This window comes from Hyperoodon ampullatus (genome assembly GCF_949752795.1).
Source record: "Hyperoodon ampullatus genome assembly, chromosome: 7".
In the NCBI taxonomy this organism is placed as follows: Eukaryota; Metazoa; Chordata; class Mammalia; order Artiodactyla; family Ziphiidae; genus Hyperoodon; species Hyperoodon ampullatus.
In genome coordinates, this window is record NC_136920.1 from 11,084,226 (window position 1) to 11,111,831 (window position 27,606).

The 27,606-nt window shown below is 52.2% G+C and overlaps 1 protein-coding gene across 7 annotated transcripts in view; it reads right to left on the minus strand.

Moving 5' to 3' along the window:
• The window catches only part of MARK2 (microtubule affinity regulating kinase 2), a gene marked incomplete at its 5' end in the record, with an annotated part of 58,361 nt that overhangs the window by 4,587 nt on the left and 26,168 nt on the right, over positions 1 to 27,606 (minus strand). For 2 of the 7 annotated variants that reach the window (XM_079707296.1, XM_079707294.1), the window contains 14 exons: positions 1,262 to 1,519; positions 3,121 to 3,218; positions 3,551 to 3,729; positions 3,914 to 4,046; positions 5,006 to 5,118; positions 5,197 to 5,296; positions 5,397 to 5,516; positions 5,955 to 6,191; positions 6,909 to 6,965; positions 7,184 to 7,254; positions 7,344 to 7,409; positions 7,736 to 7,784; positions 10,464 to 10,517; positions 10,758 to 10,937. In XM_079707296.1, the coding sequence (XP_079563422.1) occupies positions 1,262 to 1,519; positions 3,121 to 3,218; positions 3,551 to 3,729; positions 3,914 to 4,046; positions 5,006 to 5,118; positions 5,197 to 5,296; positions 5,397 to 5,516; positions 5,955 to 6,191; positions 6,909 to 6,965; positions 7,184 to 7,254; positions 7,344 to 7,409; positions 7,736 to 7,784; positions 10,464 to 10,517; positions 10,758 to 10,937 (1,715 nt within the window). Of the gene's footprint in view, positions 1 to 196; positions 224 to 1,261; positions 1,520 to 2,150; positions 2,319 to 3,120; positions 3,219 to 3,550; positions 3,733 to 3,913; positions 4,047 to 5,005; positions 5,119 to 5,196; positions 5,297 to 5,396; positions 5,517 to 5,954; positions 6,192 to 6,908; positions 6,966 to 7,183; positions 7,255 to 7,343; positions 7,410 to 7,735; positions 7,785 to 10,463; positions 10,518 to 10,757; positions 10,938 to 27,606 lie in introns of all 7 variants that reach the window. The other 5 variants (XM_079707293.1, XM_079707292.1, XM_079707295.1 and 2 more) reach the window with 5 other exon arrangements.

The window sequence follows — 27,606 nt, forward strand, 5'->3', positions numbered from 1 at the left end:
CATTTGCCCTGAGTGGGCAAACGTGGCCTTGTGGGCCGCCCAGGCAGAGGCAGTCTTCATCCCTTTAAGATGGCAGAGAGAGGACCCCACAGACGTGGTTAGCAGATGCAGGAGGGAGCAAGAGCCAGAAAAGGGGAGTTAGTGATGGAGGCAGGACACAGGACACAGACGCACACACAGCGGGCTCAACGCCTACCTTCTGGCAAACCTGAAAGACAGATTTCTAAAAAAACAAACAAAAAAAGACAAAATAAAAAAAGAAATAAAAAAAAAAAACCAACAAGACGGTATGTGGATAAGCAGGTGGGGAGTGGGCTTTACAGGTTCAAGGGTCACCCCACTTGTGGAAGAGCCGCTCAGCGAGACTAGAGTCCCAGACGTCCCAACCTGCTCACGCCCCACCCTGCAGCCCTACACCTGCATTCCGGGGCTGGAAAGGGGCACGGCTTGGCTACTCTAGCTGAGTGGAATGAAGTGCAGGAGGAAGGGCAGGCAAACCTGTTCTCTCCAGGGCTCCTGCTGCGTCCTGAGCTACACTAAGATGGTTGAAGGAGGGGTGGGATGGAGACAGGGAGCAGCCCGAGAGGCCAGACTACTGGATGCACCTCAAGAGTCAACGCTGTCCTTTTGGGTCATCAGGGGCCAGGTGTGAGAAACCTCATGAAGAGAACCTTCACCCTGGTTCCCACGTAGGAAAGCGTCAGAGTGCCTCAGGCTGCAAGGGAGCCATCCTAGGCCCCCACCAGCTATTTCACTTATGGCCTTCATCCTGGCAACCCCCAGCCCCCCAGCAGAGGAACGTGGCAGAGGGGAGTGGCTGCAGCCAGACAAAACCAACTGGGTGGGGAGAAAGGAGGTCAAAGGGGGCAAGACAAGAGACCAGGAGAAACTCTCCTTGCCGGCCCAGCCTAGCTCAGGCCTCATGACTTTGCAGCTGCGTCACCAAATATAAGTTTCCATGGGAACCCAGGAGAGACGAGGGGGGCTTTTATTTTAGCATCTGAGTTCACACTCTCCTAGAGAGGAGGCGGCATCGGCCATCTGCTCGGGCCAGAGAACAAGGAGCTGGGGAGGCCTGAGAGGGACGGATGGGTCTGGGCATCTCAGGTGCCAACAAAGACTCAATTTCTTAGGCTTCCTGAGGTTTCTAACCCTGGGACCTAATCCCAGTTCTAACCCCCAGGTGTCCTCATCCCCACCCCCAGGCAAGGTGGGAGGCCTGGCCTCAGCCTCTCTGCCGCCCTAGGCGCCCCCTACTCACCTGCGTACAAACTTGGAAGTGAATTTGCTGAAGATGCTCCCCGACGCCCCCCGCCGGCCCTGGCTGTTGCCAGAGGGAGAGGCTGGGGTCACACCGTAGGGCAAATTCTGCTGGTCCCGCACCTGCCGGAGCTGCCCAGCGTGGAAGGTGCTTCGACTGGACACACCCCGGGGAAAATTAGTTCGGTCTGGGGCTCCACCACTGCTGCTGATGTTGTGGGCGGAGGGGGAGGCGACAGGGACACGCTGGGGGGCTGTGCTGTGAGAAAAGAGGTGGGGGGCGGGGAAATGCATCAGAGCATGAGAAAGCCATCACCACCGAGCAGCTGGAGCACCCTGGCGTGGGAAAGGGAAGGGGGATGCTAGGGCAGAGGCAGCCATCACAGAGGACACAGAAGGAAGGGGTGTGACCACTGAGGACACCGATAAGGAAGATGTTTGGGTGGAGGGGGAAGGAGATGGTTTGGGGGAGGGAGGGGAGGCAGGGAAGGATACGTGTGTGGAGAGCAGTACAGGATGGAGAGAAGAGGCTCCTTGGGAGCTAGGCAGACTGGAACCTCAAGGGGACAATGTTGACCAACCCTCAAGGATTGAGTCCCTGTGATGCTGACTGTCCCCGGGGTCCTAAGGAAGTCCAGGAAGGCTCAGAACAAAAAGGCTTCCTTCTGGAGCCTCGGGACGGCTTCTTGCATATCTGTTCTGAGAGGGAGAACTGGAGGAAAAGAGGGGCATTAAGCTATTTTTTGTGTCCTCTACTTCCTGGCTGCAGGGGACAGCCATCTCTTGTGGCTAAGATGCCAAGAACAGAGCAGGACCCCCAGGTGGGAAGAAATTGTGGGGGGCGGGGGTGGGTGGGCTGAGGGCAGCAGGTGCATCAGCTGCCCCAGCACACTTGCCTGGGCCGCGGCACCTCACAGTTACTGTCCGTGGGGGGCAGCCCAGTGGCCTTGTTGGGGTGCACGGAGGCCGACATGGATTTCTGGTGCTGGCGGGGCCGGGCCGCAGAGACCGCGGCAGAAGCAGAAGCCGTGGAGGCCCGGGACCCTGGCATGGTTAGGCTAGGAGACAAAAGCAGTGGAGAGGCCTGGGTTAGGGGTGGGTGGGGGCAGGAGGCTCCGGTTAGGAAGCACAAGCAGGGCGGGAAGGGCCAGAGCTGGGGAGCCTCGGCAGGATGCAGGTCAGGCCCAGGAGCAGCAACGGGGCACAAGTCAGAGCCGAGGGAGGCAGGGCTGGGAAGTGGAGGGCACAGTAAGGAAGGCGAGGCAGACCAGAGCCGAGGGAAGGAAACCCAAAGTGCAGGAAAGCCAACAGGAGGCAACTGTCTCTGGGCTGCACTGGTCTCCTAGAAATTCTAAGAACAAGGATGTGTCGTCGCCAGAAAGAGCAGCGTGTTGCTAAGGGGAATTTTCATTAAGCTCAGAAGACAAGGAGCCAGGAACTCAACATGACGGTCAAGGTTAAGGGGGCTCTGCTCTCATGGGCACAGCTAGAGTCACCCTCAATGTGTACACGCTTCAGGTGGGCATCTCTCGGTTCTGCCCTGAGCTGGGGCCCCTCAGGCACTGATGCCCAGAAGAGTGCAGTTGCCACGCCCTGGCTGCAGTCAAGAAGCAAGAAGGCAGCTGAGATGACCATGGAGTCACACTCGGTACACCGCAAGAAGCGGTCGCAGGAGCACAGGGAAGAGGAGGAGGGGGGTGGGGAGAGCAGGGAGGAGGTGCCGGCGTGTGGAAAGCTGGACTGGACAGAGCCAGGATGGGACTCCAGGGGGCAGGAAGGGAGACGGTGCTGCTGACAGACGTCACCGCTGGGAGAGGTGGCTCCCGGGAACTATGGCAGGCAGGGCCCAGGCCTGCTCACCTGTCTTTGCCGTTCTGGATGGAGGCCTGGCCAAGGCTGGCCCTCTCCAAAAGTGGGGAATTCCTGCTTCGATTTGTGCTGGTGGAGAGGACGCTGTTCTGTGGAGAATAAAGAGCAGAGTGGTATCACAGAAAACCAAAGTGTTCTACTGGCAGGTTCACAAAACCTGCTCCCCCTCCCCTTCCACCACGAGCAGTCAGCAGTCGGGCTGGGAAAAGAACCGGATTTTGCTTTTACTCTGTGGGGCAGGGTTTTCTACAGTAAGCAGAAGTGGCCCCAGGGCGGAAGGTCAGGTAGGCAGCCAAAGGGAGCTGAGTCTGGATTAAGGAAAGAGCTGCCTGGAGAGGGCAGGCCCCAGAGCAGGAGCACGGAGGATGGGAAGGAGAGGTGGGGCTGGCCAGAAGGAGGGAGGGGGGTGGGCGTGGCTCACCGTGGATGGGGTGGGGGTGGTCTTCTTCCTCTCCAGCCCGGGCAGGGGGCTGGCAGGCACTTTGGCTGTGCTGCTGGCCTTCCGCCCTGACTCCCGGTCCTCCTCAGGCCGCTTGTTTTCTGCGTTGTTACTCTGAGTCTTCTTAGAGTAGGAATTAGAAGTGGGAATGGCAGGACCAGCTGCTGGGCCAGAGGACAGTGGGAATGGGTAAGGGCAAGCTGGAGGGAAGTTAAGTGACTTGCCCAAGGACATGCTACTAATGAGGGCTGAACAGGGACGGAAATTCAGCTGTGTCATCCAAAGCCCCAAGAACCCATCAGGAGAGGGGTGAGCCCCCCACCTGCAGCTCCCAGAAGTACTTACCCTGGTCGCTAAAGCGCCGCTGCTTGGGGTTGGCTGAGACGCTGCGCTGTACCTTGTGGGAGGGGGAAGGGGCACTGCTATTGGTCAGATCAGCTGAAGGCCGGGGCTTCAAGGTGATGGTGTCGCCCTCCAGCTGCAAGAACACAAAAGGGAGGGCAGAAGTCATGAAGAGCTGCCCATGGATGATCCCAGTTACACATTCCTGCCTGACACAAATCCACCCCAGGCTCCCATGAGACATACCCCTGCAAGACCAACGTGCATCTAAATAAACACTCATGGAGACAAGTCCCAACACAGGCCCTGACAAACACAGTCAAAGACACACCAACCTCCCCACAAAGAACCCCGCCCTCAGAGTGGGACACACACACCACACACATAAGAATGCACATTCAGACTCAGAGACACCCCCCAATACCTCCTGAGCAGGCTAAGTCAAGAATCAAGAAAGAGAGTCCAGCACCACCAGGCGGAGAGCAGGACGGGGAGGCCACGAGTGGATGTGGGGACACACAGATGGTGAACGAGACCCTACTCCCACAGAGACCCAGGGATTCAGGCGCAGACATGCGTACCCATACGAGCAGAACAATAATCACAAAGCCTCCAGATGCACAGACGGGAGGATGGACGTACATGCACACAGATACATATACCTAGGCAGAAGCAACACACAGGCTCAAGATTCCTATAAGACAGACACAGAGCACCCAGGAACCCAGACTTCCAGATACAGAGAGACACAAACATATTGAAACAGTCAGAGACTCCTAGAGCCACCACAGAACTGACCCAGCCAGAATGACCTAGACCTAGTCTAACCAACACAGAATGAGCCAGATCTACTCACCCGTATGGAAACCCAGACCCAGGCCCAGACCCCACCAGCTTCTCTATTGAACTACTGATGGAAATTAGTGAAAGCAAAAGCCAGGGGACCTTAGCACCACCAGGGCTGAGGCTTCAAATTAGTCAGTAGAGAGCATACCTACTCAGAGATGAGCTTCTGCCCTCAAGAGCTGCCAGAAGCATGGGGATACTACTGACAGAGAGGCTGGCTAGACAGGGAATGGAGCAGGGGGCACACACCTCGGAGTTCTTGTAGCCCAGGAGCAGATAGGTGGCCATCACCTCGTTGTACCTCTGGCCCACCAGCGAGTCCTGGATCTCTTCCCTTGTGTAACCCATGGACACCATCAACTCTGCATGGGGGGGACATACAGTTAAGGCTGGTCCTGAGTCCTAGGCAGGCTCAGCCTCATGGCCCAGCACAGCCTCACCTGTCCGCCGGGGGTCCTTGTAGTCAGGGAGTGGCTCCACATAAGGCTTTAATTCATCATCTTCGTGACCCACATTCATCCATCGATCTTTCATGATTTGCTGGAGAGTAAAGGGAACGGGAAGGGCAGAGAGGGAGACTCAGCTTGGAGGTTTCCTTGGGAACCCAGGACCTCCTACCAGCTGGGCTCAGGCTGCTCACCTCTAAAGTGCCTCTCTTGCTGGGATTGAGAATGAGAAATTTCTTAAGCAGGTTTTCACAGTCTGTGGACATGTAGAACGGAATACGGTATTTCCCCCTCAGTACCCGCTCCCGCAGCTCCTGTAGGAGGGAAATTTAAATCACCCAAGGCCATGGGAAGGAACCTAATATCCAGGCTCCTGACAGCTTAAGACTGGCCAGGCAGATATAAATGAAATATGGTAAGAGGCAGAGAGCCTGGGACAAGGCACCTCACTAGAGAGGCGGTGATGTCAAATACCCCACGCCCTCTCGCTTGATCAGCCCGAGGCTTGCAATCCTGAGTACCTTGGAGGGGTGAACAGACAAACAATTTATCCCAGCCCTCAAGAGAGGAACTCAGGTTATTTTGCTGGGTGCAGAGGGCTTTTAATAGCTGCTACCTTTTGCAAGCCCTTCTTTGAAGCTCTGGCTCAGGATAAATGTAGAAAAGCAGCAAAGGTGAGAGGTCGGGGACAAGACCAGAGGCCAAGAGAAGAAATGAGAATACAGATGATCTAAGCCTGCACTTCACTCCACCTTGAGGTTCTGTCCATCAAAAGGCAGGGATCCGCTGACCAGTGTATATAGAATAACTCCCAGGCTCCACACATCCACCTCGGGTCCGTCGTATTTTTTGCCCTGGAAGAGCTCTGGGGCAGCATAAGGGGGACTGCCACAGAAGGTATCCAGCTTGTTCCCAAAGGTGAATTCGTTGCTGAAGCCGAAGTCTGCAATCTTGATGTTCATATCAGCATCCAAGAGCAGGTTTTCTGCCTGGGAGGCAAGAAGGGAAATGTCAGGGAACCAAGTGGATCACACTACGGCACCGGGCAGGAAGGAGCTGAGGGGAATGGAAGAACAAACAGGAAGTCATCTTCAATGTCAGAACTTCTCCCACCAACTCCAGGGCAGGCCTCCAATCAGTGTGCAGAGGCTGGGCTGGGCTGGAGGCGGGCCGCACAGGCCGCTCCTCACACAGGCAGCCACGTGAGAGCTGGGATCTGAAGGCTCAGAGACGCTGTGAGCTGTGCAAAGCTTCCCTGTCAGGCCTGGGTTAATCGTGGTCACGTCTGCGAGGACTCAGGGGCCAGGAAGACTCACAGGTGGTCTCACGTGCTAACAGCTCAGTGAGGAGATCAGTGTGCTACACATCTGCAGAGCAGCTGTGACGCAGCTGTGGAACAGTCAACACTGTTTCCTCGGTCAGCCGCCACGCTGCCTGCAGCCCTCCTGCCATGCCTGGCTGCACCGGAAGGTGAAGGGCTGAGAGGTGAAATGGCAGAGACCCTCTCCTCGCTAGCTGGAATGGGATCCTAAGTCCCGTCATAAGGCCTATGTCAGAAGCAGCCCTAGGGGCTTCCTCATCATCTCCAAAAAATTAAAGGCCGGTGTTTCCTTGAACACTCAGGGTGTAATGGTTATGTCACAGCTAACAGAGGGTGAATGACCCAGCCCTGACTCAAAGACACTGGAGATGAGCGCACGCCTTACCTTTAAGTCTCTATGAACAATAAACTTCTGGTGACAGTACTGCACAGCAGACACTATCTGAAAGGAAGGAAGAGGGGTCAGCTCAGGGGCACCTGAAGGTGGGCTACAGGGGCTGGTGGAGCTGTGATCCTGTGACCGAGTTCGCAGCTGCCACATAGATAAGCAAAGCCCAAAGGACCCTCCAGAGGCCGCTTACAGACAGGCAGCCCCTCCTTGTAGCTAAACCCCCCAGAGCAGAGGTCGGGCCCACACTCCATGGAGGCAGTCACACCCACCTGGCGGAATTTGGCTCGAGCCTCTTTTTCTTTCATCCTGCCATGAGCCACTAGGTAATCAAACACCTCTCCTGCAAGTGACAGGGGCAGGGTCTACATCAGAGCTTGCTGGGGCTGGGGAAGGTGGGGACACAGCAGGAAGAGGCAATTCCATACCTACCTCCACTAGCGTACTCCATGACAAGGTAGAGAGTTTTCTCAGTTTCGATCACTTCAAATAACTTAACTACGAGAGAAAAGGCCAAGCTATGAGTCAGAGAAGCAGCAGGGGCCACACATCGAGCCCCAACATGTACAGGGGCATCCTAGGAATCAAAGTTTCCTCCTCTCCCATTCCTACTCTCCCAAAGACAGGTTCCTCTCGAGGCAGCCACACCACTAAGGACAGCCCTGTGCTCCAGAGGCAGAGCTGGATCTTGAGCTGGGCTCCCCAGAGGCACCCTTGAAAACTACAGACTCCAGAAGGCCATGTGCCTCAGGGAGAAGGGCCACATGCTGGGAAGTGGAGCCTTGCTGTGGGCAAAGAGGAAAGGAATGATGACTGGTTCTCACCTATGTTGGGATGATTCAAAACCTTCATTATTCTTACTTCACGGAACAGCTGGAAAATAAAATACCAGGGGTCATGCTTGCTCAGCTTGCTCCCCTCAGGTCCCCTCCAAACAGAGCCACTGCTAGGATGCTTTTTCCAAAAGAGAAAACAGGCAGGGAAAAGAAACAGAGTAGCTGTCCAGATCCTCCATGCCCGTCCCCAGTGGCTGAGAGGGACATGCGGGGAAGGAGAGCAAGAAGGGTCAGTGCGAGGAAAGCTGGGCTCTCAAGACTTGTACCCTCAGGGGCAGCATCTGGACGAGCCAGCTGCACCCTTGGGTGTTGTCTCCCCAAATCCAGCCCCCAAACAGCAGATGGGTTTTGGCTGCATGCCTCTGAAAGAGGGAGCGTGAGCCCACGTACATGAACATTTAGAACCTGAGCGGCTTCTACAGGTCACTGACAAAGCAGACTCTAGCCTGGTCTGTGTGAAGAGGTAGGGGAGCTCTGAAGGGGCCCCTCTGAAGGGGCCACCTTGTGACTTACAAAGGTCAGAGGGCTCTGCACTACTGGGTACGCCTTTCTCTCCTGGGCCTCGAGGGGGTGACAGAAGAAGCCACTCCTATATATAGCTGATGCCAATTTTAATCAAATCCACCTCCACACACTCACGCTCTCTTTGTGAAACAAAATCAGGGACTCCAAACCATACATTTCCATAAAGAAAGATGACAGAAACGAACTCCATCCCCTCTGCGGGGGCCAGAGAACTGGAGGTGGGGTTTTCTGCAACTTCTAGGCCTCACCGTTTGCACAAGGAGCAGAACTAGTTGTGTTGTGTTTTGTTTTTGTTTTTAAGGAGACCTAATTTAGGCTATATTTTATGGGGGAAAGTGAACACATCTTTCTTTTTTTCCCTTTAATGAGATCCCAGAGCTTTTGTGAGCTGGAAAGGAAAAGATGAGACAGGTTTTCTAATCTTCGAGAACTGATTCTGACCTTGGCTCTCTTTTCTTGTAGGAGCCCAGGTTTTTCTTGCTTTCTTCCCAGGCCCAATAGTTATCTTGGATGAAGAGGCAAAAAATTCTGGACACCACCTCAGGGGCAATAATGGGCCTGGAAAGGGCGTTCTCCTAGGAGAGCGTGGAGTTTTCTGGGCTTGTCTAGAACCCCGAAGAGGTTAGCTTCTTCAGCGTTTGTCCTTTAGGGATCATTGCTGGGATCAAATTTAAACAGAGTGATTTGGCCAGAATCAGATTGGCCTTGGCAATGGAGTGTGTTTAAAGGCTTTAAAAATGGCTATATTTGTCGGGTGCTGGTGCTTCCAGCCAGTCGGGAAGAGGCAGGGAGAAAAAAGAGGTGGGAAGTAAGATGGCCTAGCTGACTCTGGCAGGCTAAACTGCTCCGAAGACCAAATGGCCCACACCAAGCTGGCTTCTCCTCTGTAGGGTCTGAGCCAACATGTCAAGAGTAGCCCTCTTTCCCTGCCTTCCGGAAAGCTCCCAGCAGCAGGGAAGCCCTGGTGATGACAGCCATGTTTCCTTTGAGTCAAAGAACTTTGAGGGGATCCCAGGGGTCACAAAAAATAGGAAACACCTTGGTTTTGGCTGTCAGCATGTCAGGGCACCTCAACTCACACTAATTCTGTGAGTGTCTCTCTCAGTCACAGCTCCCAACCTCTAGTCCCAAGCTTCCCAACCTCACTGTAGTTGGCTGTTAGCATCAGGTTATGCCCTCTCCCAACTCAAGTAACAAATGTGCTCATGAAAAGAAAAACTCAATCTGCCACAAGATGCAAGGAACTAGGTAGGTTAATCAAGGTCAGAAAATCTGAGCCAGGGTCAGCTGGAGTATGAGGAAATCCGACTGACCTGAATAGGGGCAGCTTTTTGGGAGCCCGACGGGAGATTTCTTCCTTCCCCTAACTGACGGAGCCCAGGGTGGGGGCAGAGGGCAGACAGTTTCCAGTTCTACACCAACCAGGCACTGGTAAGCTGTCCCTCTTCTGCAAATGAAAGCCTTCTTTTCTCACTCCTACATATGTGGTCTCACCTGGAGGGTTCCCCAACCAGCTAAGTAAGACCTCAGTTTTCCACTGTAAGTCAAGAAGGGAAGGAAAAGTTCAACCTCATCTAGTAAAGACTACATGCCAAGGACTCTGCAACTGTTAGTCAAAAGAAGCCTAGAAGTGAGAAGGAAAACTGGGAGGACCTGTCATTAATCTGCACATACTGTAAGAGGCTTGAAACTGGAGTTTAGTTTCGAAAAACCCCAGCCTTCCATACCCATTCTCTGAAATGTAGCTGGCACAGAATCCAGGGGCAGGTTCTCTGCCTCCTCTTATCCCTGTACTTCTAGAGCCACTCCCCTGGATCATTCAGATCTTACGGTTAACTGCATGTGTTTCTAGTAATGGCTATATACATGTGTTTTTGCATAGGGCTGGTCACAGGCCAGAAGAAAACAAGATGCAGGAAGTAGGTCAGACAGGTAGGCCAAGGGGCAGGAAAGGGGCAGAAAGACTTCTAAAAGAGCCAGTGTCTGTGGCCAGGAAGCTCAATCAGGAGGAGCCAACACAGGTGATCCACCCAAAACCCTAAAGATAGCAGAGCCATGGAAAGGGATGGTGGGAACAGTGAAACGACCAGAGATTCTGAATTAGGGGTTCAAGAGGAGGTCCAAATGGGGTCAGCAGATCACTAACTCCTGACAGAGGTTTAGAAAGGGACAGGAGGTACTGTGTGCTTACTTTCTGGAGGCTGGAGGAATTCAGTTGAGTCTTGTCAATGATCTTCACAGCTACCTGAACAAGAGATAAAAAGCCCAAGATTACCTCTGTGACCAGGCTAAACTCAGGACTCGCATCTACTTCCTCCTTTATATTTCTGCCTCCTTTTGGCCCTATCCCTCTTAGCACCCCTATCTGTTCAGATCTCATTTCTGCCTGATAAACAAAAGGCCGGCTGTGGTAGAAGTCCCACTACTACCTGCTGGGGTATCAAGAGTTGGGAGATGCTGCCATGTCCCCAACCCCAGAGCTCACCTCTTTCCCAGTAAGGATGTGCCGAGCCAGCTTCACCTTGGCGAAGTTACCCTTGCCGATGGTCTTGAGGAGTCGGTAGTTGCCAATATGGGGCTGCTCGTCAGCAGAAGTGGCTGAGTTGCGGCCCCGCAGCATGTTGGACTTACTGCTGGGCTTGGAGTCGAGGTGTCCCAAGGTGGGCTGCAGGGTAGAAACATGTACACCTTTGAGTACGCTGCCCTTCCGGTTCCCCGTACCACTGCCCTTAGCTCTCTGCAAAAAACGCAAGAGGCTGGGGTATGGGGGCCAACTCCAGGAGGCTGGTAGGCACGCAAAGGAAGAATCATAAGGCAGGGGGGTAAAAGGAGATGGGAAGAGCGCCCACCTTCGCTCCAAAAGAGCACAGCCTAAGGTCCAGTGTCAACACCCTGTGGGCGCTGGAGCTTAGGACCTAAGCTGTCCCATCACTGGCTCCACTGCCTGGCAATACATCCCCTGTAACAACCCAACAGTTCCTCCACCTCATGTGGGAGAGCGCCGTCTACCGTCCTCCCTGTCGCCTGTTCACACTTTGATAAGGCTACATCTCCAAGTCGCAGGAGCATGATCAGAATTACTGCAAAGCACTCACTGCCACCCAACACTTTACATTTCTCTTTATTATGTATCACTTTACATTGATCTGTTGTCTATCCAGCAAGAATGGAAGCTCATGAAGGCAGGCATGTAGCATTTATTCACTGATACATCCCTGCACCTAGACAGACTGGATTATGGTAGATGCTCAATGAATACTTGTGCAATGAAAAAATGGAATGACAGGGTCTGCGCAAGGCCACCCTCTGCCCTCCTTAGATATCCCATAGCTCAAATAAGGGTGTGAGGAAGCAGAAATGACAACGACTGGCACCAACAGGTATATAAACATAACACAAAAAAGGTACGGTCCAGATGAAAACATACATCTGCAGGAAGACCTGTACAGTCCTCAGAGGGCTAAATGTAGAGTTCCATGTGATCCAGCAATTCTACTCCTAGCTACATACCCAAGAGCAACTTGCACATTAATGTACATTTGTAGTATCACACATTCATAATAGCCAAGAAGTGGAAACAACACAAATGTCTGTCAATTGATAAGTGGATATACAAATTGTGAAACATCCACATAGTGGAATATTCGTTGGCAATTAAAAAGAAAAAGAAGGGACTTCCCTGGTGGCGCAGTGGTTAAGAATCCGCCTGCCAGTGCTAGGGGACATGGGTTCCACCTCTGATCCGGGAAGATCCCACATGCCGCGGAGCAACTAAGCCCGTACGCCACAACTACTGAGCCTGCGCTCTAGAGCTCGCGAGCCATAATTACTGAGCCCACACGCCGCCACTACCAAAGCCTGCGCGCCTAAAGCCGGAGCTCCGCAACAAGAGAAGCCACCGCAATGAGAAGCCCACACAGCGCAACAAAGAGTAGCCTCTGCCTACTCCAACTAGAGAAAGCCCGTGCGCAGCAACGAAGACCCAACGCAGCGCGCCCCCCCCAAAAAGAAAATAACTTAAAAAAAAAAAAAAGTACTGACATATGCTACAACATGGATGAACCTTGAAAGCATTATGCTAAGTGAACAAAGCTGTTCACAAAGGACCACAGGTTATATGATTACATTTATTTGAAATGTCCAGAGTAGGTAAATCCATAGAGACAAGAAAGAGATTACTCTAGGGCTGAGGAGAGCTGAAGAGGGTGAGGGGACTTAGGGGTAACAACTAAGGGCTGTGAGGTTCCTTTCTGCAGTAATGAAAATACTCTAATGAAATGTTGACTGTGGTGATGGATACACAGCTCTGAGAATTTACTAAAAGCCACTGAATTGTACACTTTAATGGGTGAACTGTATGGGATGTGAATTGTATCTCAGTCAAACTGTTAAGAGTCTGGTCTAGCTCTGGTCAAGAGCACTGATTTGCCTCTTCCAGAATACCTGATGCCATTGCTCCAGCATAATGGGGATAAAGTGCTGCCAGAGTCTCATCCCAGAACCATCCAGAGCTACCTTGAAACTTCAAGGAAACAATCTGGGGGAGCAGGGTGACCAGAGAAGTGTGACTCAAAATTCTTTCTTTCACGGTCCTTTTCTGGCTCTAAGTGAAGCCCTCAAAAACCACAGAGAAAAGAAATGACTTGCTACCACCCAAGGAACTGTCCAGGGTTCCTTGGCAAGCAGCGTGCTTCCCCAACCTGTTGCTTTTCAGCCCTCAGGGGCTACGAATAGGAAAACACTTCCCTCTGCCCCAACTTCCAAGATAGGAAGATGAGTGAAAAGTTTCCTTGGCAACCTCTAAATCACCTCCTAAATTTCTTGTCACTCTCCTGTTTTCTGAGAATATGAGCCAAAGGCAGCAGGGTCTTGACAGTCCCCAAGTCCTCAAAGTTTGCAATGAGAATTTAGTGTCTACCTGAGGCTGTGGGTCCTTTGCTCCCTGAAGCCAAATCTGGGAACCCTGCTGCCTATCCTGAGCTCTGCTCTGCCCATCCCTCGCAACGTTTCCCGCTCCAGGGGCTGCTCTGTGCTGTGCAGCAGGACAGCATCCTCCCCCCACCCCGAGGCTCAGCTGCACACAGAACTTCAAGGAACAGCAACGACCCTCCTCCTTACTGGGACAGAGAGGGGTGCTTAAGAGTAGAGATGCAGAGACAAACCGCCAGGGTTCAAGTCCCGAATCTGCCACTTGCTCAGCACATGTTAACTTTATTATTATCACAACATCCTCATGAGGCAGATGAGATTATTACAAAGCAGGAAGGAAACCACCTAAAAGATGACCGACGTGGGACGATCCCACACACGGGTGTCAGGAGACGGCCTAGTGGGTGCTGAGGAGCTCTGTCCAACAGAACGAGGTTCCAGTCCTGGCTCCCCCACTTACTAGCATTAGTTTCCTTATCTGTAAAGCGGTGATAAAGCAGTCCCTATTTCACATTCATTAGGTGACAGAAAATATGTAAAAATGCCTTATCCAATGCTCAAAAAAGAACCACCGTGAATGCCATTATTTTTAGTTCCTAAATACTACAAAGCCTATTTGCAAAGCCAGAAGTCTCATTGTCAGCAAGACTTCTGCATCTAAGTCAAGCCCTCCTAAGCCAGCTGCAGCCTAGCTGGAGGCCGAGAGATGCTATCTATGGGCCCTCCCGGCTGGGGAGAGGTCCCGGCTGAGCATCAGCCACCTGGCCTACACCAGCACCTTTAGCCTTCACAGGAGGGGACTCGACAGGGCAGCTGTGAAGGGCTGATTCCAAGCTAGGTATCCAGGACAGTCAAAGAGAGGGTTCTGCTTGTCTGGGACCCAGAGAAGCAGAGAACTGGTGCGTGCTTTTTGATCCCCTGCTCTAAAAGTCACACACTCCCCTTTCAGGGCCGAACTACCCAACTCTCAGGACTCAAAGGACACAGTCCTTCTCTTACCCCCTTCTGCCTCTGCTATGTTGTGAGATATTTCCCACAGCAGGGATGTGGGACAGGGTGAGGAAGCAGAGAAAGGAGAAAGTCTCTAGTAGGAAATGTTCCTTGGACCACGGCCCCATGAGAGGCAGCTTCTTTGAAGGCTGAAGAGGAGGTAGGGGTGTGGGTGGCTATCATGGAGAGAGGGTCCCATCCCTGGTTCTCGACTAGGCCCTTGTAACCTGGACCCAGATCTCACCAACAGGGTGGGGGGCTGAAGACTAGCTGCCCTTCTGGGCCAACTAAGCAGGATCTAGCTAGAGCCATGCTCTGCCCCCCACCCCCATCCTCCTTGCACACAGGAAGACATGGAACACCAGACATCCTCAAAGCTCTGGCTGACATCACACCATAGGCAGGCCCCAAAGGTCTGAGGCCAGTCTGCTGAAAGCAGACACCACGGCTGTCAGGCAGCTTTCAGAAAGAACAAGGGGTCACCCTGTGAGGCAGTATTTGGAACCAAATGGCAGAACACGCAGGTTACTAAGCAGGCCTGATTCAGAATTAGGGCCTAAACAGCTTTGAGGTCCTCAACCGAGAGGAGAGAAGGCAGGAGGACATGAGGATGAAAAAAAAAAGTCTTATATCCAATGGGCCCTTCAACCTGGATCTCAGAACTCAGCCTAGGCGTGTTGCCACGTTTGCCCGGAAGACTGCCTCCACCCCGAGAGGCCCGGCGCTGACTCAGGTAGGCAGGGCCCCTTCCCTAATGCTGGAGGCCCTGACCAACAGTTCTCCCCTAGAAAAGTTCACGCTTTGGGGCTCTGCACTCAGGTTTGGCCTCGAGTGTCCCGAGACTTCCCTGGGGCCGGGAGGGGGCCAAGCTGGGAAGGGGGATAGGCAGGTACTCCCTGGCCAGAGGCAGAGTGAGCCTGGGCACTGTGGAATGGAGGAAAAGTGTCCCTTGGGCATCGGCCCTGGGCGGCCGCCCCAGATCCGTCTCCCCTCACTGTAGCACTCGTGCGCCCTCCCTGGGCCTCTGCCTGTCATCAGCCCGTTCCCTTCACTCGGGCTGGGCCTGCTCACTCCACCTAAGGGGAGAGTCTTCTCTGGTATTTGCCCCCTCTTCCTTTCTCAGCCAATGCCTCTTCCCAGGAGGAGCACTTCCCTGTGCTAGTTGCTGCCTGGCTCCATTTAGCAACTCTTCAAAGATCCTGTGTTTGGGGTGAGACGGATGAAAGAGGAGGGGGCAATTCCACAGCAAAAAAAAAAAGGTGGGGGAAACATACCCGGCTGGAGAAAGGGACAGGGACTACCAGCGACTTCCATTCAGCAGAGCCCACGGCAGAATCTGTCAGGCAGTGAGGGCAAAGTACAGAGGCCGGGAAGAGCCAGGCCCAGGGCGGGGGCTCCTGGCTCCGTCAGCCACCCTTACTCAGCTGAAGCAGGCGACACCTTCCACCACCTCGTCAGTGAAAAGGAGCGAAGCAGCCAGGCCAAGCGGCTCCTGCCTGGGAACCTGGACTGTGTCGCAACCGAAACCACCACTAGCAGAGAGAGCCCAGGCTTGGCAAGAGAGCAACGGGGACAAAGCCCTGCGGCTTCTTGTGGGCCAGGGTCTGGTAGCCAGAAAATGCATGCAGTCCTCGGACACTACCCAGGAGCAAGGTGGGAGGAAAGGGGCAGGAGGCTAACGGGAAGGAAGGGAGACAGAGAGAGAAAGAGGCGGGTTTAGATCAACTTCCTTCTCCCTTCCCCTCCCCCTCTCCGGAAGTGGGCTGCCCCACCCTCCCCAAGGTGCTTTGCTGGGTAACAGCTGGGAGAGGGTGAGGAGGAGACTTACTCCAGCCCAGGTTGTCATAAAGCCATTATCTCACCTGCAGCAGGTGGGACCTGGGTAGGGGCTCACATCTGCGGGGGGAGGAGTACGTGTGAATCAGACATGCTGACCCAGAGAGCGCCAGCAAAACACCCATGGGGCGGGGTGGGAGCAGAAACCAGCCAACCAACAGTGGCAGATGGACCTCCTACTTCACAAAAAGCAGTGTTTAACCTTAGAAAAATGCACACTCCACTTATACAGATAGTATTCTGGACATAATATCAGGAGATTCAGGAACCCTGTGAAGCCCCTTAGGTCCATGGGTTCTAGACTAAGAACCTTTGTCACTGATAGAGAATGAGATGCTTAATCCTAAATTTTGCCCAAAGGCTGGGAACAAACCAAATGCTTCTCAAATCCCTTCCAGCCCTGATTCTGGGAGTCTATCTCCAGGTTCCCACCCACCTCCAAGTCTCCATCACCCCCCCACCCAATACTGCTTTCTTTGGGCCTTGAGGGCCTGGGGGCAGCAGGGGAAGCCATTTCCTCACACCTGCCTCCAGCCAAGCCCCTGCTGTCTAGGCATCTGCTGTCCTTGTGGCAAACTGGAGCCCTCCCCGTTTGTGTTCTGGTCTCGGCCTTTCTTCTGGCTGCCAGATCAACTTCACATTCACTCCACTACTCGAGGCTAGGGTCTTTCCCACTAGGCAACTCTAAAGATCTCATGCTGGGAGGCCATAAACCCCTCTAGGGAAGGGCAAAGCCTCCCACTGACCTCACAGCACCTGAGCACAGACACCTGGGAGACCATGCTACTCAGTGTTCACCTTATGTATGAACCCTGGTCAACAGATTCGGCATTTCTGGTACTACCATCTGCTGGCACGTACTTCCCATGTTCTCCACACCGTAAACCTACAGGGCAGGGAGCGTCTTCATCTTACAGATGAGAAATTTGAGTGCAGAAGTTAAGAGACTTGCCCACGGTCAGCCTCCCAGTGCAGAGCTGGGACTGGAGCCCAGGGCTTTCGCGCCCACTCCAGCACTCTGCTGTTCCTCACGGTCCCCTTCACCAGCTCCTCTTCAATGCTTCTGAAGCCTAATCTGCTCTTACTTCTCCCAAAAGAAGAATGAGTCCCTCGCTCTTCCTCCACAGACTAGGAAGAGGGGAAAGATGTGAAGATTCCGGAAAGGTGCCTGGGACAGCAGGAAGGCCAACAGCTGGGTTAAGGCCAGTGGGGGGCAGGGGCTGTTTTAAAGGCCTACCCAGGTGGTCCCACAGCACCCCCTGCTCTCACTCCTTCCCAAAGTGGGCCCTCATGTCAGTGGAAGAGGTCAGGCTTTATTCTGGACCCTGGGGTCAGGCTTGCCCCTCCACTCAGACGCCAGAGCGGGATCCAATGGCTTCATTTTCCAGTCTCCAGGATTTTGCAATGTGACAGGAGGATTGTTTCCTCAATCTTATTTGTGGGGGGCAGTAAGGGGCTTTGCAAACTGAGCAAGTACCAAGCAGTGACCTCAGAGAGGCTGGGGAGAGACAGGATGGGACTGAGCTGAAATGTCACACGGCAAATCACTAGTTCTTTAACCCTTCCGCCTTCATTGCATCCAGGAGCCTTCTTTGCATCCTTTGATCCTGAGCAACTGTCACTCTCAACTGCCAAGAGTCAATACACCAGCGGAGCATTCTGGGTAGGAGAGCTCTGGTAAAGCTCAGTAAGCAGTGACCAGTGGAGAGACTGGATGTACACCCCCAGCTCCAGAATGAACTGTGATGTCTCCACCTGGGGAACCCCCACCATCCCTTAATACTCCGTCGCAGAGCGGAGCTGGGCTTGTGTAAAACTGCCAAAGGGCTGCTCCCTTTTTCCAACCAGGGTAGGTGCCTCCCTGAAAAGGAGGCCAGCAGAGCCTGTGACTGAAGCAAAGCCAAAAGCAAGGTGGTTCGCTGCCCTCCAGCTCTCTAAGCTGCAAGTCTCACCCCAAGGCTGGGAGACCAGCACTGCAGCCTGGGCCATGCAGGGAGCCCGAGCACCTCAAAGCAGCCACAGCAGAGCCAGTGCCTGCCTGGGAAGTCCGGCAGGCGAGAACTGACCTGGAGTGAGGTCCGAGCTGAGCCACCTACAGCCCCTTCACGCATGGAAGCTGCGGTGCAAGGAGCACCCCTCAAATCTCCTGTCTTCTGAGCCACTTGAAATGCTGGGCTCCTCTTCAAAAATGGTGGATTCTACTGAGCAACCACGGCTTCAGAAGCTTCCACACCACTTTATCCCTGAGAATCTGCTCACTGGGGCCTGGTCTCTATCTCAGTCCCCAATTACTGTTGCCCTGTTCAGCAAACTTTCATTGAGCGCCCACCTCTGGAGCCTGTTGCAAAGTACGGAGAGATCTGGTTCCTGCCTTCTAGAGACTGAGAGGAGGGGAACCATACACGAGACTCACGACGGTACCTCTGCTTACTTGTTAGGCAGGCAGGATAGCACAGCAGAGCTCTGGAAGCAGCCGGAGGCAGTGGGGGCCCTGCCTTCACTCCTTACCAGCTCACCGAACACCACCAGCAAGATCACTTGGCACCTCCAGGTCTCAGTTTCCTCACCTGGGACATGAGGACACTAGCTGTTCCCACTTCACAGGATAAGTGTGAAGATGAAATGAGAAAATCCACGCCAGCGTTGACCACGGTCACTGGTGCGCAGTAAGGTCTCGACCATGTTTTCTATGATCTCTCTTCACTTTCAGGTAGGGACCTTTGTTTCCCATCTACAGGGGTTCTCTGAGCCCTGACAAGAGCTATAATCTCTAAGAACTTGACTACAAGTACCAGTGTAGCAAAGCTGGTATTCCTTCTAGAATGAGGAAAGTCAAATTTCTACCATGGCCGGGCTGTCAGACAAAAAGGACCCTCCTTCCTAACACCACTCCTGCCAAGAGAAGTGGGTGAATGAGAAGGCAGCCACGCCTCTGCCCGTGAGCAGCCCAGAGCGGGAGGAAGGTGTGCCCACTCTTCCCTTTCTCATCATTTCCTTAACTCCTTCCTCTCAGAAAAGGTCCAAGAAACGGCCAACATACCAGTACCACATGGTGCCAAGGGCTGGGGGAAGCTCACATTGCCAGCCTCGCACTCCGTTCGGCTCCTCCCTACCAGTGGGTTACCGTAACCATGGAGACCAACAAGTTCCTCCATATCACAGGAGAGCCTGCCTGCCAGCAGCCCAGGGCTCTGGGGGAGGCAGAAGGCAGCCTGCAGCAGGAAGGTCTGGCTCGCTTTACAGAGGACTGTGGGGAGCTGATGGGAGACTAACCAGTGAAGCTGAGGTGCCTGGGCCTCCCTCCAACTTCCTTTTCTTTGCCCAGTAGTTTGTTTTTAGCACATTCATTGTCTGGCTGTATGTGGTGTGGTAGTGAAGGGTGTCACTCTGGAGTCAGACAGACCCGCGGTGGGACCCCAGCTCCACCACTCTGGCTGCTGCGTAGGGAATGGACTGGAACTGTGGTATGAAGAGCTACACAGATCCACACACACGAAAAGGCTCCAGATCTCATATAATACCTTTTTTTAAGTGATCCAGGTAAGTAAACCCTCTTATCCCTTGTTTATCCCAAATCCCTTTGTTCAAATAGTTATCCAGACCCCTTCTTAGCTGAGAGTGACCTCTCCCTTCTCGGACTCTCCCCGCACCCTCTCTGTATCCATTCAGCTCTTCTGCCTTTGTGCCTCTATGCCTTCACCCCCCTTTGAGCTCTGAGAAGTCAGAGGTCACCGCTGTATGCCCTTAGGGCCTAACAGTGCCCCACGTTACAATACTTCCGGAATATTTACAGAATAAAAGTGGTAAAACTTCTTCATCCCTCAAGTTGCTCCCTCCTCCCCCAAGGAGATAAGCAAGGGCAGAGGAAGGAAGATCAAAACCTCTGGCCAGAAGACCCCTTTCCCCTCTTTCAGGGCATTTACTGCCCTCTGAAGTTGGCTGGTTACTGTCTGTCCCTCCCACTAGACTACACCATAAAGGGAAGGCCCCGGTCTGTCTGATTCATGGCTCACAACAATGTCTATAACACAGAGCGGAAGTATTCAGTAAGGTAATGAATGAATAAATGTGAACGAATGAATAAATAAGAAAACATGTTGGGGCATCTTCGTGACGGTCTCTGGGATACACGCCAATAACCCATATCAGTGGACTCTGCACACAACATCCATGTGGGCAGTGGGTCATGAGATCCTCTCTCCCAAAAATGGATGACATCCATGGAGCGTCAGTTCTACTAACAAGCTTTCTCTCAGGTGGTGACAAGCCCCTTGGAACTCTCATCTGTCACAAAGCTTGAGGCAAAGGTGGTCACCGAGGAGAACTGAGGCAGGCTCAGAATACAGGCACAGCTGAGGGCCAGCGGCCCCCACCCCCATCCCTGGCTCCCCTCAATCAAGCCTAAGCCCTCCTTTCATCACAGAGGGGGATCCCTGTCCTCGAACTTCCTGCTGCCCAACGACCCCCACGCCCCCCCACTTCACACAGGTCTGCCTCCCCACATTCAACCCCTCCACGGCTCTGCTACCAAAACCACTGTGTCTTGCTGTGACAATGCAATGCAGCTTGAGCCATTCTAGGAGCTACTGATTTGGGGAAGTGACAGTGACTTTAGGAGACATTTACTTACTGTTTGCCACACTGAGAGCTGCTTTAATATTTCCCCTTTGAACCAATGTACTGATTGCAAGGCCCTGTCAACCCTGGAGAGCCAAAAAATTCACCCATATACACCTGCCTTCTGTCCACTGCACAAACAGCGTTCCCACCCAGCCGCCACCCTCCCCAAACTGCCTCCTGTTCCAGAAAAGCAGAGGGACTAAAAACGGCAGCTGGGGAGCTCAGGTGACTCACCCAGCATAATCACCTCCTCCCAGAATCTCCCATCTTCTCCTGGGGTTTTTGCCAACACAAAATAAAAAAGAAGCACGAGATCTAAAAACAACAACAACAACAAAGAACCCCTCTCTCAGCGTTTATGCAACAGCCTTTCTACCTGGGTGCAGATTTAACCCTTTGTCTCTGTGCCTTCCAATGCAGTTTCCTTAAAATGTTCTTATGCTGAGGCCGGGAAACAGGCCTTCCGGGTCTTATGTGGTTCCAGCTCTACACTGGAAGGTGCTGAGTAAGACAAGTGCCTCTTTCCACTGCATCTTCCTCTGGAAGTGGAAAAACTACTACCTTCCTACTCCTCCAGTTTCAAAGAGGGAGTTGAAGAAGGAGGAGGAAATATCAGAAAAAAGATTGGGATAAAGTTTGCTGCCCCAGAAGTCACCATGGTCAGAGATCAGAGCTCAAGCAGGACAAGAAGTAATAGAAACCACCTAAGGCCGGCACCACCACTCTCAGAACCTGTCTCCACCTGGCCGGGCTGCAATGTGGCTCTTCCACTTACGTGACCACTCAAACTCCAACTGGCTGCTCTTTCCATGAGCAAACCCCCATTGAGCTGTTCCTGCTCACAGGGAGAGGTGTTATCTTCCTCCTACAACAGATCATTAAAAACCCAAGCAGGTGAGGACACATGAGCTGTGGAATGAGGGACACCCGTTTCCGGTGCTACCTGACAATGGGTCGATCAGTCAAAATTGAGAATTCAGTCTCACCTGTTCCTAGAACAATCACAGGAGCTGCACATAGCTCTCTAGCAAACTTTCTGGGTAGGAAGTGGTGTGTGCGTGTTTATCTTTGGCATTTGGCATCTAGAAAGACAACTTACTTTTGTGATAGCTGGTGCTATGACTACAAAGTAATGAGAATGCTCCCACAAGGCACATGCAAATCTGCTGCAGCATATTAGTCAAGAAATCCCCAACTTGGGACTTCCCTGGTGGTCCAGTGGCAAAGAATCTACCTTACAATGCAGGGGACACAGGTTCGATCCCTGGTCAGGGAACTAAGATCCCACATGCCATGGGGCAACTAAGCCCACACGCACCACAACTACTGAGCTCGCACACTTCAACTAGACAGCCTGCGTGCTGCAAACTGCAGAGCCCACGTGCTCTGGAACCCGCGCACCATAACTATGAGCCCAGGCGCCCTGGAGTCCATGCACCACAACTAGAGCGAAGCCCGTGCACCGCAAGGAAGAGCCCGCACTCTGCAACAAAAGATCCAGCATGCCTCAACAAAGATCCCGTGAGCCACAACCAAGACCCGATGCAGCCAAAAATAAATAAATAAATACATAAAAAATCTTTAAAAAAACAAAACAGGCAAAAGACAAAAAAAAAAAAGAAAGAAAGAAAGAAATCCCCAACTTACCAAAAGTTCTGTTCTGAGAAGGAACTATTTTTCCATAGAAACATGTTACAAATGATGGCTGCGTTCTCAGGCCAGCCCACCCCATCAGGGCCCACCACTGTATCTGAAGTAGTGTATTAACAATACTTAACACTTAAACCAGAGTTCAGAATAGGAAAATGAATTCAGTGTTCCAACATGGGACCTAGGAACGTATCTTTGCTCTCCAAGGAGCGTGGGCCATAGAAACTGGGGTTTCTTAACCTTCAAACTTGAAATAAAAGGGCATGAAATAAAAGGACTTGAGCATTTGGGGGTGGCTAGGTAGGAGGGAGGGCCTAAGGAGATATGAACCTAGGTGGAGATGAAGAATAAGGCTGGAGGAAAGGAATTCTGAATGGATACTGCCTTACAGGAGAGAAGGGCTAATTAAAGGAAGACCAAGTAGAACTTCCAGAGAGAAGGGAGCCTGGGACAGTCCCCTGACATATCAGAGGAAACACTCTTTAGAACTGTCTTCCCTGCTGGGTACCTCCTTTCTACCTCACTGGGCCCACCGCTACCACTGCAGTCTCAACCCTCGGCCAAGGGCAGAGACTGCTGAATCCTGTTACTAAGTGGCCATGACCTGGGCAGGTGCCTTGGCTAGCTTGTCGGATAAACAGAGGAGGGCTCATTTGTCAGAAGCTGGGTGGAGAAGATTGGAACGCACAAGTTTCTCACTGGGACTGAGTACATGGCAGCTTGACTTGAGGCTTAGGTTGCCCCTGAAGCCAAACACTGTTCGTTTTCTGGTAGCAACGACAGTTCTCCTCCCTAGCTGTTTGTGTGCATGACTTAGGAGCAGAGAATATGGCAAATGAGATAACAGCTATTTTCCATTATAAGTGCCTTCTTAAAAAACACTTTTATAGTTAATTCATCTTCTCAGAGACACAGTCCGAGGAAGAGAGTCTGACTGTACTGGTTTCTAAGAGAAAGGAGTGGTCCAGAAAAGGCCAGTTCAGCCCTGGCTAAGGCAATGGGGAGATGTGGGTTCAGACTTCATTGCTGGAGGTTCTGAGCTTTCTAACGTCTGTGATTTGAACACGGGAGCAGGGCCCTTTGGTACAGATTAACTCATGTGCTGGTGGAAGCCCTCAGGAACTAGATCCACCAACTGACCGGTGGTGCTGGGGAGGAAGGGGGCCACTTTGGGGCATTGTTAGATGCACTATTTATTACACAGACTGCAGACAAGAGAATGCTGGTTGTTTTGAAGGAGGCAAGCAGCCAAGTTTCTAGCTCTCCACCTCCGAATTCACTCAGAGAGAGCAGGGAAGAAAGGATGCCTGCAAAAGGAATACAGATCCTCCCCAACAAATCCTGAAGGGCAGCTCTAATTGCCAGCAGGCATGGTGGCTTAAATAAAGGCCGGAAGATGCAGAGAAAAAAACCCACCCAGGATACCTCCGGTCAGAAGAATCTGGCTGCGTAGCAGGAGGTCACTGCTACCCATCCTGTTGTTCTATCTAGTCCATGCAAACACTGAGTACAAGGACAAAGACCCCATAGTCATAAAGGGGTTTCTATCACGAGAAAACAAAGGGGTAAAGTCAGAAATTATCCAACACCATCCAAAACACTTAGAACAATGCCTGGCATATATTAAATGCTCATGACATGCTAGCTATTATTACTATAATTCCATACGCTTTCCCAACTTATTCTGTAGGTTGTTAGAAAAAGATACGGCTTTTGCTTAAGTTTTTATATTTTTTAATATGATTTTTAAAAAATTAATTAATTATTATTTATTTTTGGTTGCATTGGGTCTGTTGCTGCGCGCGGGCTTTCTCTAGTTGCGGCGAGCGGGGTCTACTCTTCTTTGCGGTGCACGGGCTTCTCATTGTGGTGGCTTCTCTTGTTGTGGAGCACGGGCTCTAGGCACGCGGACTTCAGTAGTTGTGGCTCAGGGACTCTAGAGCACAGGCTCAGTAGTTGTGGCGCCTCGGCTTACCTGCTCTGAGACATGTGGGATAGTCCCGGACCAGGGCTCAAACTAAGCAACGGGCTTAGTTGCTCCGCAGCATGTGGGATCTTACCGGACCAGGGCTCAAACCCGTGTCCCCTGCATTGGCAGGCGGGTTCTTAACCACTGCGCCACCAGGGAAGCCCAGATATGGCTTTTGGCTTTAACTTCTTTACCTACTGCTTACCACTAATTCTCTCTTCTCCAAAAAGAGGTGGATCTTTCAAACCGGCCTAGGACAGCGCTAGAGTCGAAGACCAAGTTCTGGTCACCTATTTGCACAGCTCAGACTTGGACGTGGGTTTCTGGCAGAGCCAGAAAGGGCTCCAGCAGCTCAACTGTTCTATCCCTTCCATAAAAGGCCACTCTACTTGTCCCTGATAAAAAGCACTTTAAACACACACATCCAACCCTAGGAAAATCCAGAGTACACACCACAGCTCCTGAGACACACAATGTCAATAATCTTGCCAAGATTTTCTAGGTATATGGAACTGGAAACTTTGCAAATTAATAGTCACAATGGGAAATGTGACCGGTATTTAAGAAACACACACACACTCACACAGTGTGGCTAGAGTCCCTGATTGTTATGTACTGAAGAGCACTGCCTCTTCCGTAGTGAGACGAGGGAAACTCAGAGCCAGGGTAGTGGGGGTGAGTGTGGTGGTGAAAACTTAGCTGCACTCCCAGCTCCTGAATGTCTCTGGCTTGGAGACTCAGCAGCCTTCGTGGCAGTCAGGCTCCCACCACCAGCTGTCTTTCACACAACATAACAAGATCACTGTTTGGGAAGATGGGATTTTCGGTGTTGGGTTTTGTATCCCATAAGCTGGCATGCATCTGTCTCAGGGGCAGTTTCCTGAAACAGCTGCATGTCATGGGCCCTGGCAGACAGGATTTGAGATACAGGAGAAAGATAAATGAGATACCAGAAGTAGGAATTCAGGGATGATAAAGGTAAGAAGGAATGAAACTGTCTAGCTGTCCTTTTCTCACTCCTGTCCCACAAGAGCTGACTTTTCCTACCTGGTCCTCACTAAGGACTCATAAACACTCCTGTTTCCCTTTCTTGACAGATCCAGGCTTCCTCCTGGCATCTCCACATTTTTGCCCTGACAGCTCTAACACATCAAGTGACTGTGGTATCTAAAACTGATGCTGGGGCTTCACTGGTGGCGTAGTGGTTAAGAATCTGCCTGCCAATGCAGGGGACACGGGTTTGAGCCCTGGTCCGGTAAGATCCCACATGCTGCGGAGCAACTAAGCCCGTGCACCACAACTACTGAGCCTGCGCTCTAGAGCCCGCGAGCCACAACTACTGAAGCCCACGCGCCCAGAGCCTGTGCTCCGCAACAAGAGAAGCCACCACAATAAGAAGCCCACGCACCGCAACAAAGAGTAGCCCCCACTCGCCGCAACTAGAGAAAGCCTGTGAGCAGCAACGAAGCCCCAGCACAGCCAAAAATAAATAAATAAATTAATTTAAAAAAATAATTAAAAAAATAAAGCTGATGCTGGCTACCCCATTAAGAGATAACCAAGGTCATGTGAGCTGGCCCGACATGTTCTGCCGCACTTGTTTATGGGCAAGAGGATTAAAACAACCTGTCAGGGGAGGGAAGGGGGCAAACCCTGTACACAGGGCCAGCACTGGGAACACCACACAGAGGCCTCCTGCCAAGAGATCTTTTGCTCAAATATAAAGCAGAAATCTCTCACCAAACACCAAACCAGCTAACTATGCCAAATACCACTTACGATCCAGTGACTTTGAGGCACTGCTCCATTTTTCCAAAGTTCTTCGTATAAAAGGTTTGGGTTTTTTTGGAGGGGGTCCAGGAGATTAGAAGGATGAGCAACATAGGGCCCCATTAAGAGTCACAAATTAAAATAATACTCAAGCAAAGGCTCTCTGTCTCACCAAGAAATATATGTGGCATAGGGCTTAAGAAAGAGGGGTGTTGCCAGGGTACTTTTGCATAAAGAAAGCACTCAGGGGCTTCCCTGGTGGTGCAGTGGTTGAGAATCTGCCTGCCAATGCAGGACACAGGTTTGAGCCCTGGTCCGGGAAGATCCCACATACCATGGAGCAACTAAGCCCGTGCGCCACAACTACTGAGCCGCGAGCCACAACTACTGAGCCTGCGAGCCACAACTACTGAAGCCCGCATGCCTAGAGCCCGTGCTCTGCAACGAGAAGCTGCCTCAATGAGAAGCCCTCGCACCGCAACAAAGAGTAGCCCCCGCTTTCCACAACTAGAGAAAAGCCCCCGCGCAGCAACGAAGACCCAACGCAGCCAAAACTAAAATAAATAATAAAATAAATAAAATTAAAAAAAAGATCTGTGCATTAAAAAAAAAAAAAAAAAAAAGAATCTTCCTGCCAATGCAGGGGACACAGGTTCGAACCCTGGTCCAGGAAGATCCCCCATGCCGCAGAGCAACTAAGCCCGTGTGCCACAACTACTGAGCCTGCGCTCTAGAGCCCGCGAGCCACAACTACTGAAGCCCACATGCCTAGAGCCTGTGCTCCGCAATAAGAGAAGCCACCGCAATGAGAAGCCCACGCACCGCAACGAAGAGTAGCCCCTGCTCGCTGCAACCAGAGAAAGCCTGCGCGCAGCAACAAAGACCCAAAGCAGCCAAAAATAAATAAATAAATAAATTTATTTTCTAAAAAAAGAAAGAAAGCACTCAGTTCTCAGATGGCTAAATGCCCAATCAGAAGTCAAACTATCAAAACAAAACTTCCTATGACCATTTCTTGCCCTATACAAAGTCAGAACTGGGAGGCCATTTAGGTACAGCTCCAGGGCAGAAGGGCTCAGGCAGCAGGGAGTCAGGGTCGTCCTCTCTGACCAGAGGGTTAACCTCACAATGACATCACTAGCCACCAGACACAGGAAGGAAGGGAGAAGGCAGTCAGCACCTGAGCCTGTTGCCCTGTGGTTCCAGGCCGTCTGGGCTCTCCACAGGGTTACTGTAGAAATTGGCCCCTGGCTTTGCTAAATTAGATCCTTTCTCCCCTGCTCTTCTGCAAAACCATTTGTCACAGCCCCTAAATAACCAATCTTCCCCTCTTAGCAGGCCTGAGCTGCTACCATCTGGTCTCTGCCTCAGGCACTCAAGCCTCGGCAGAAAGAGGATGTTTCCATTTGGGTGCTCCCTTGGCTGTCTGGAGAGGTCGGCAGACGGGAACTAGGGTGGCACCCTTCTCTAGCCAGCCAGAGGGGGATGCGAAATACCTGCTGGCAACCTGTGCTCCCTCTCCAAGCTCCCCTTCTAGCAAAGGAGCAGCTACACCTTCCTAACCTTCCAC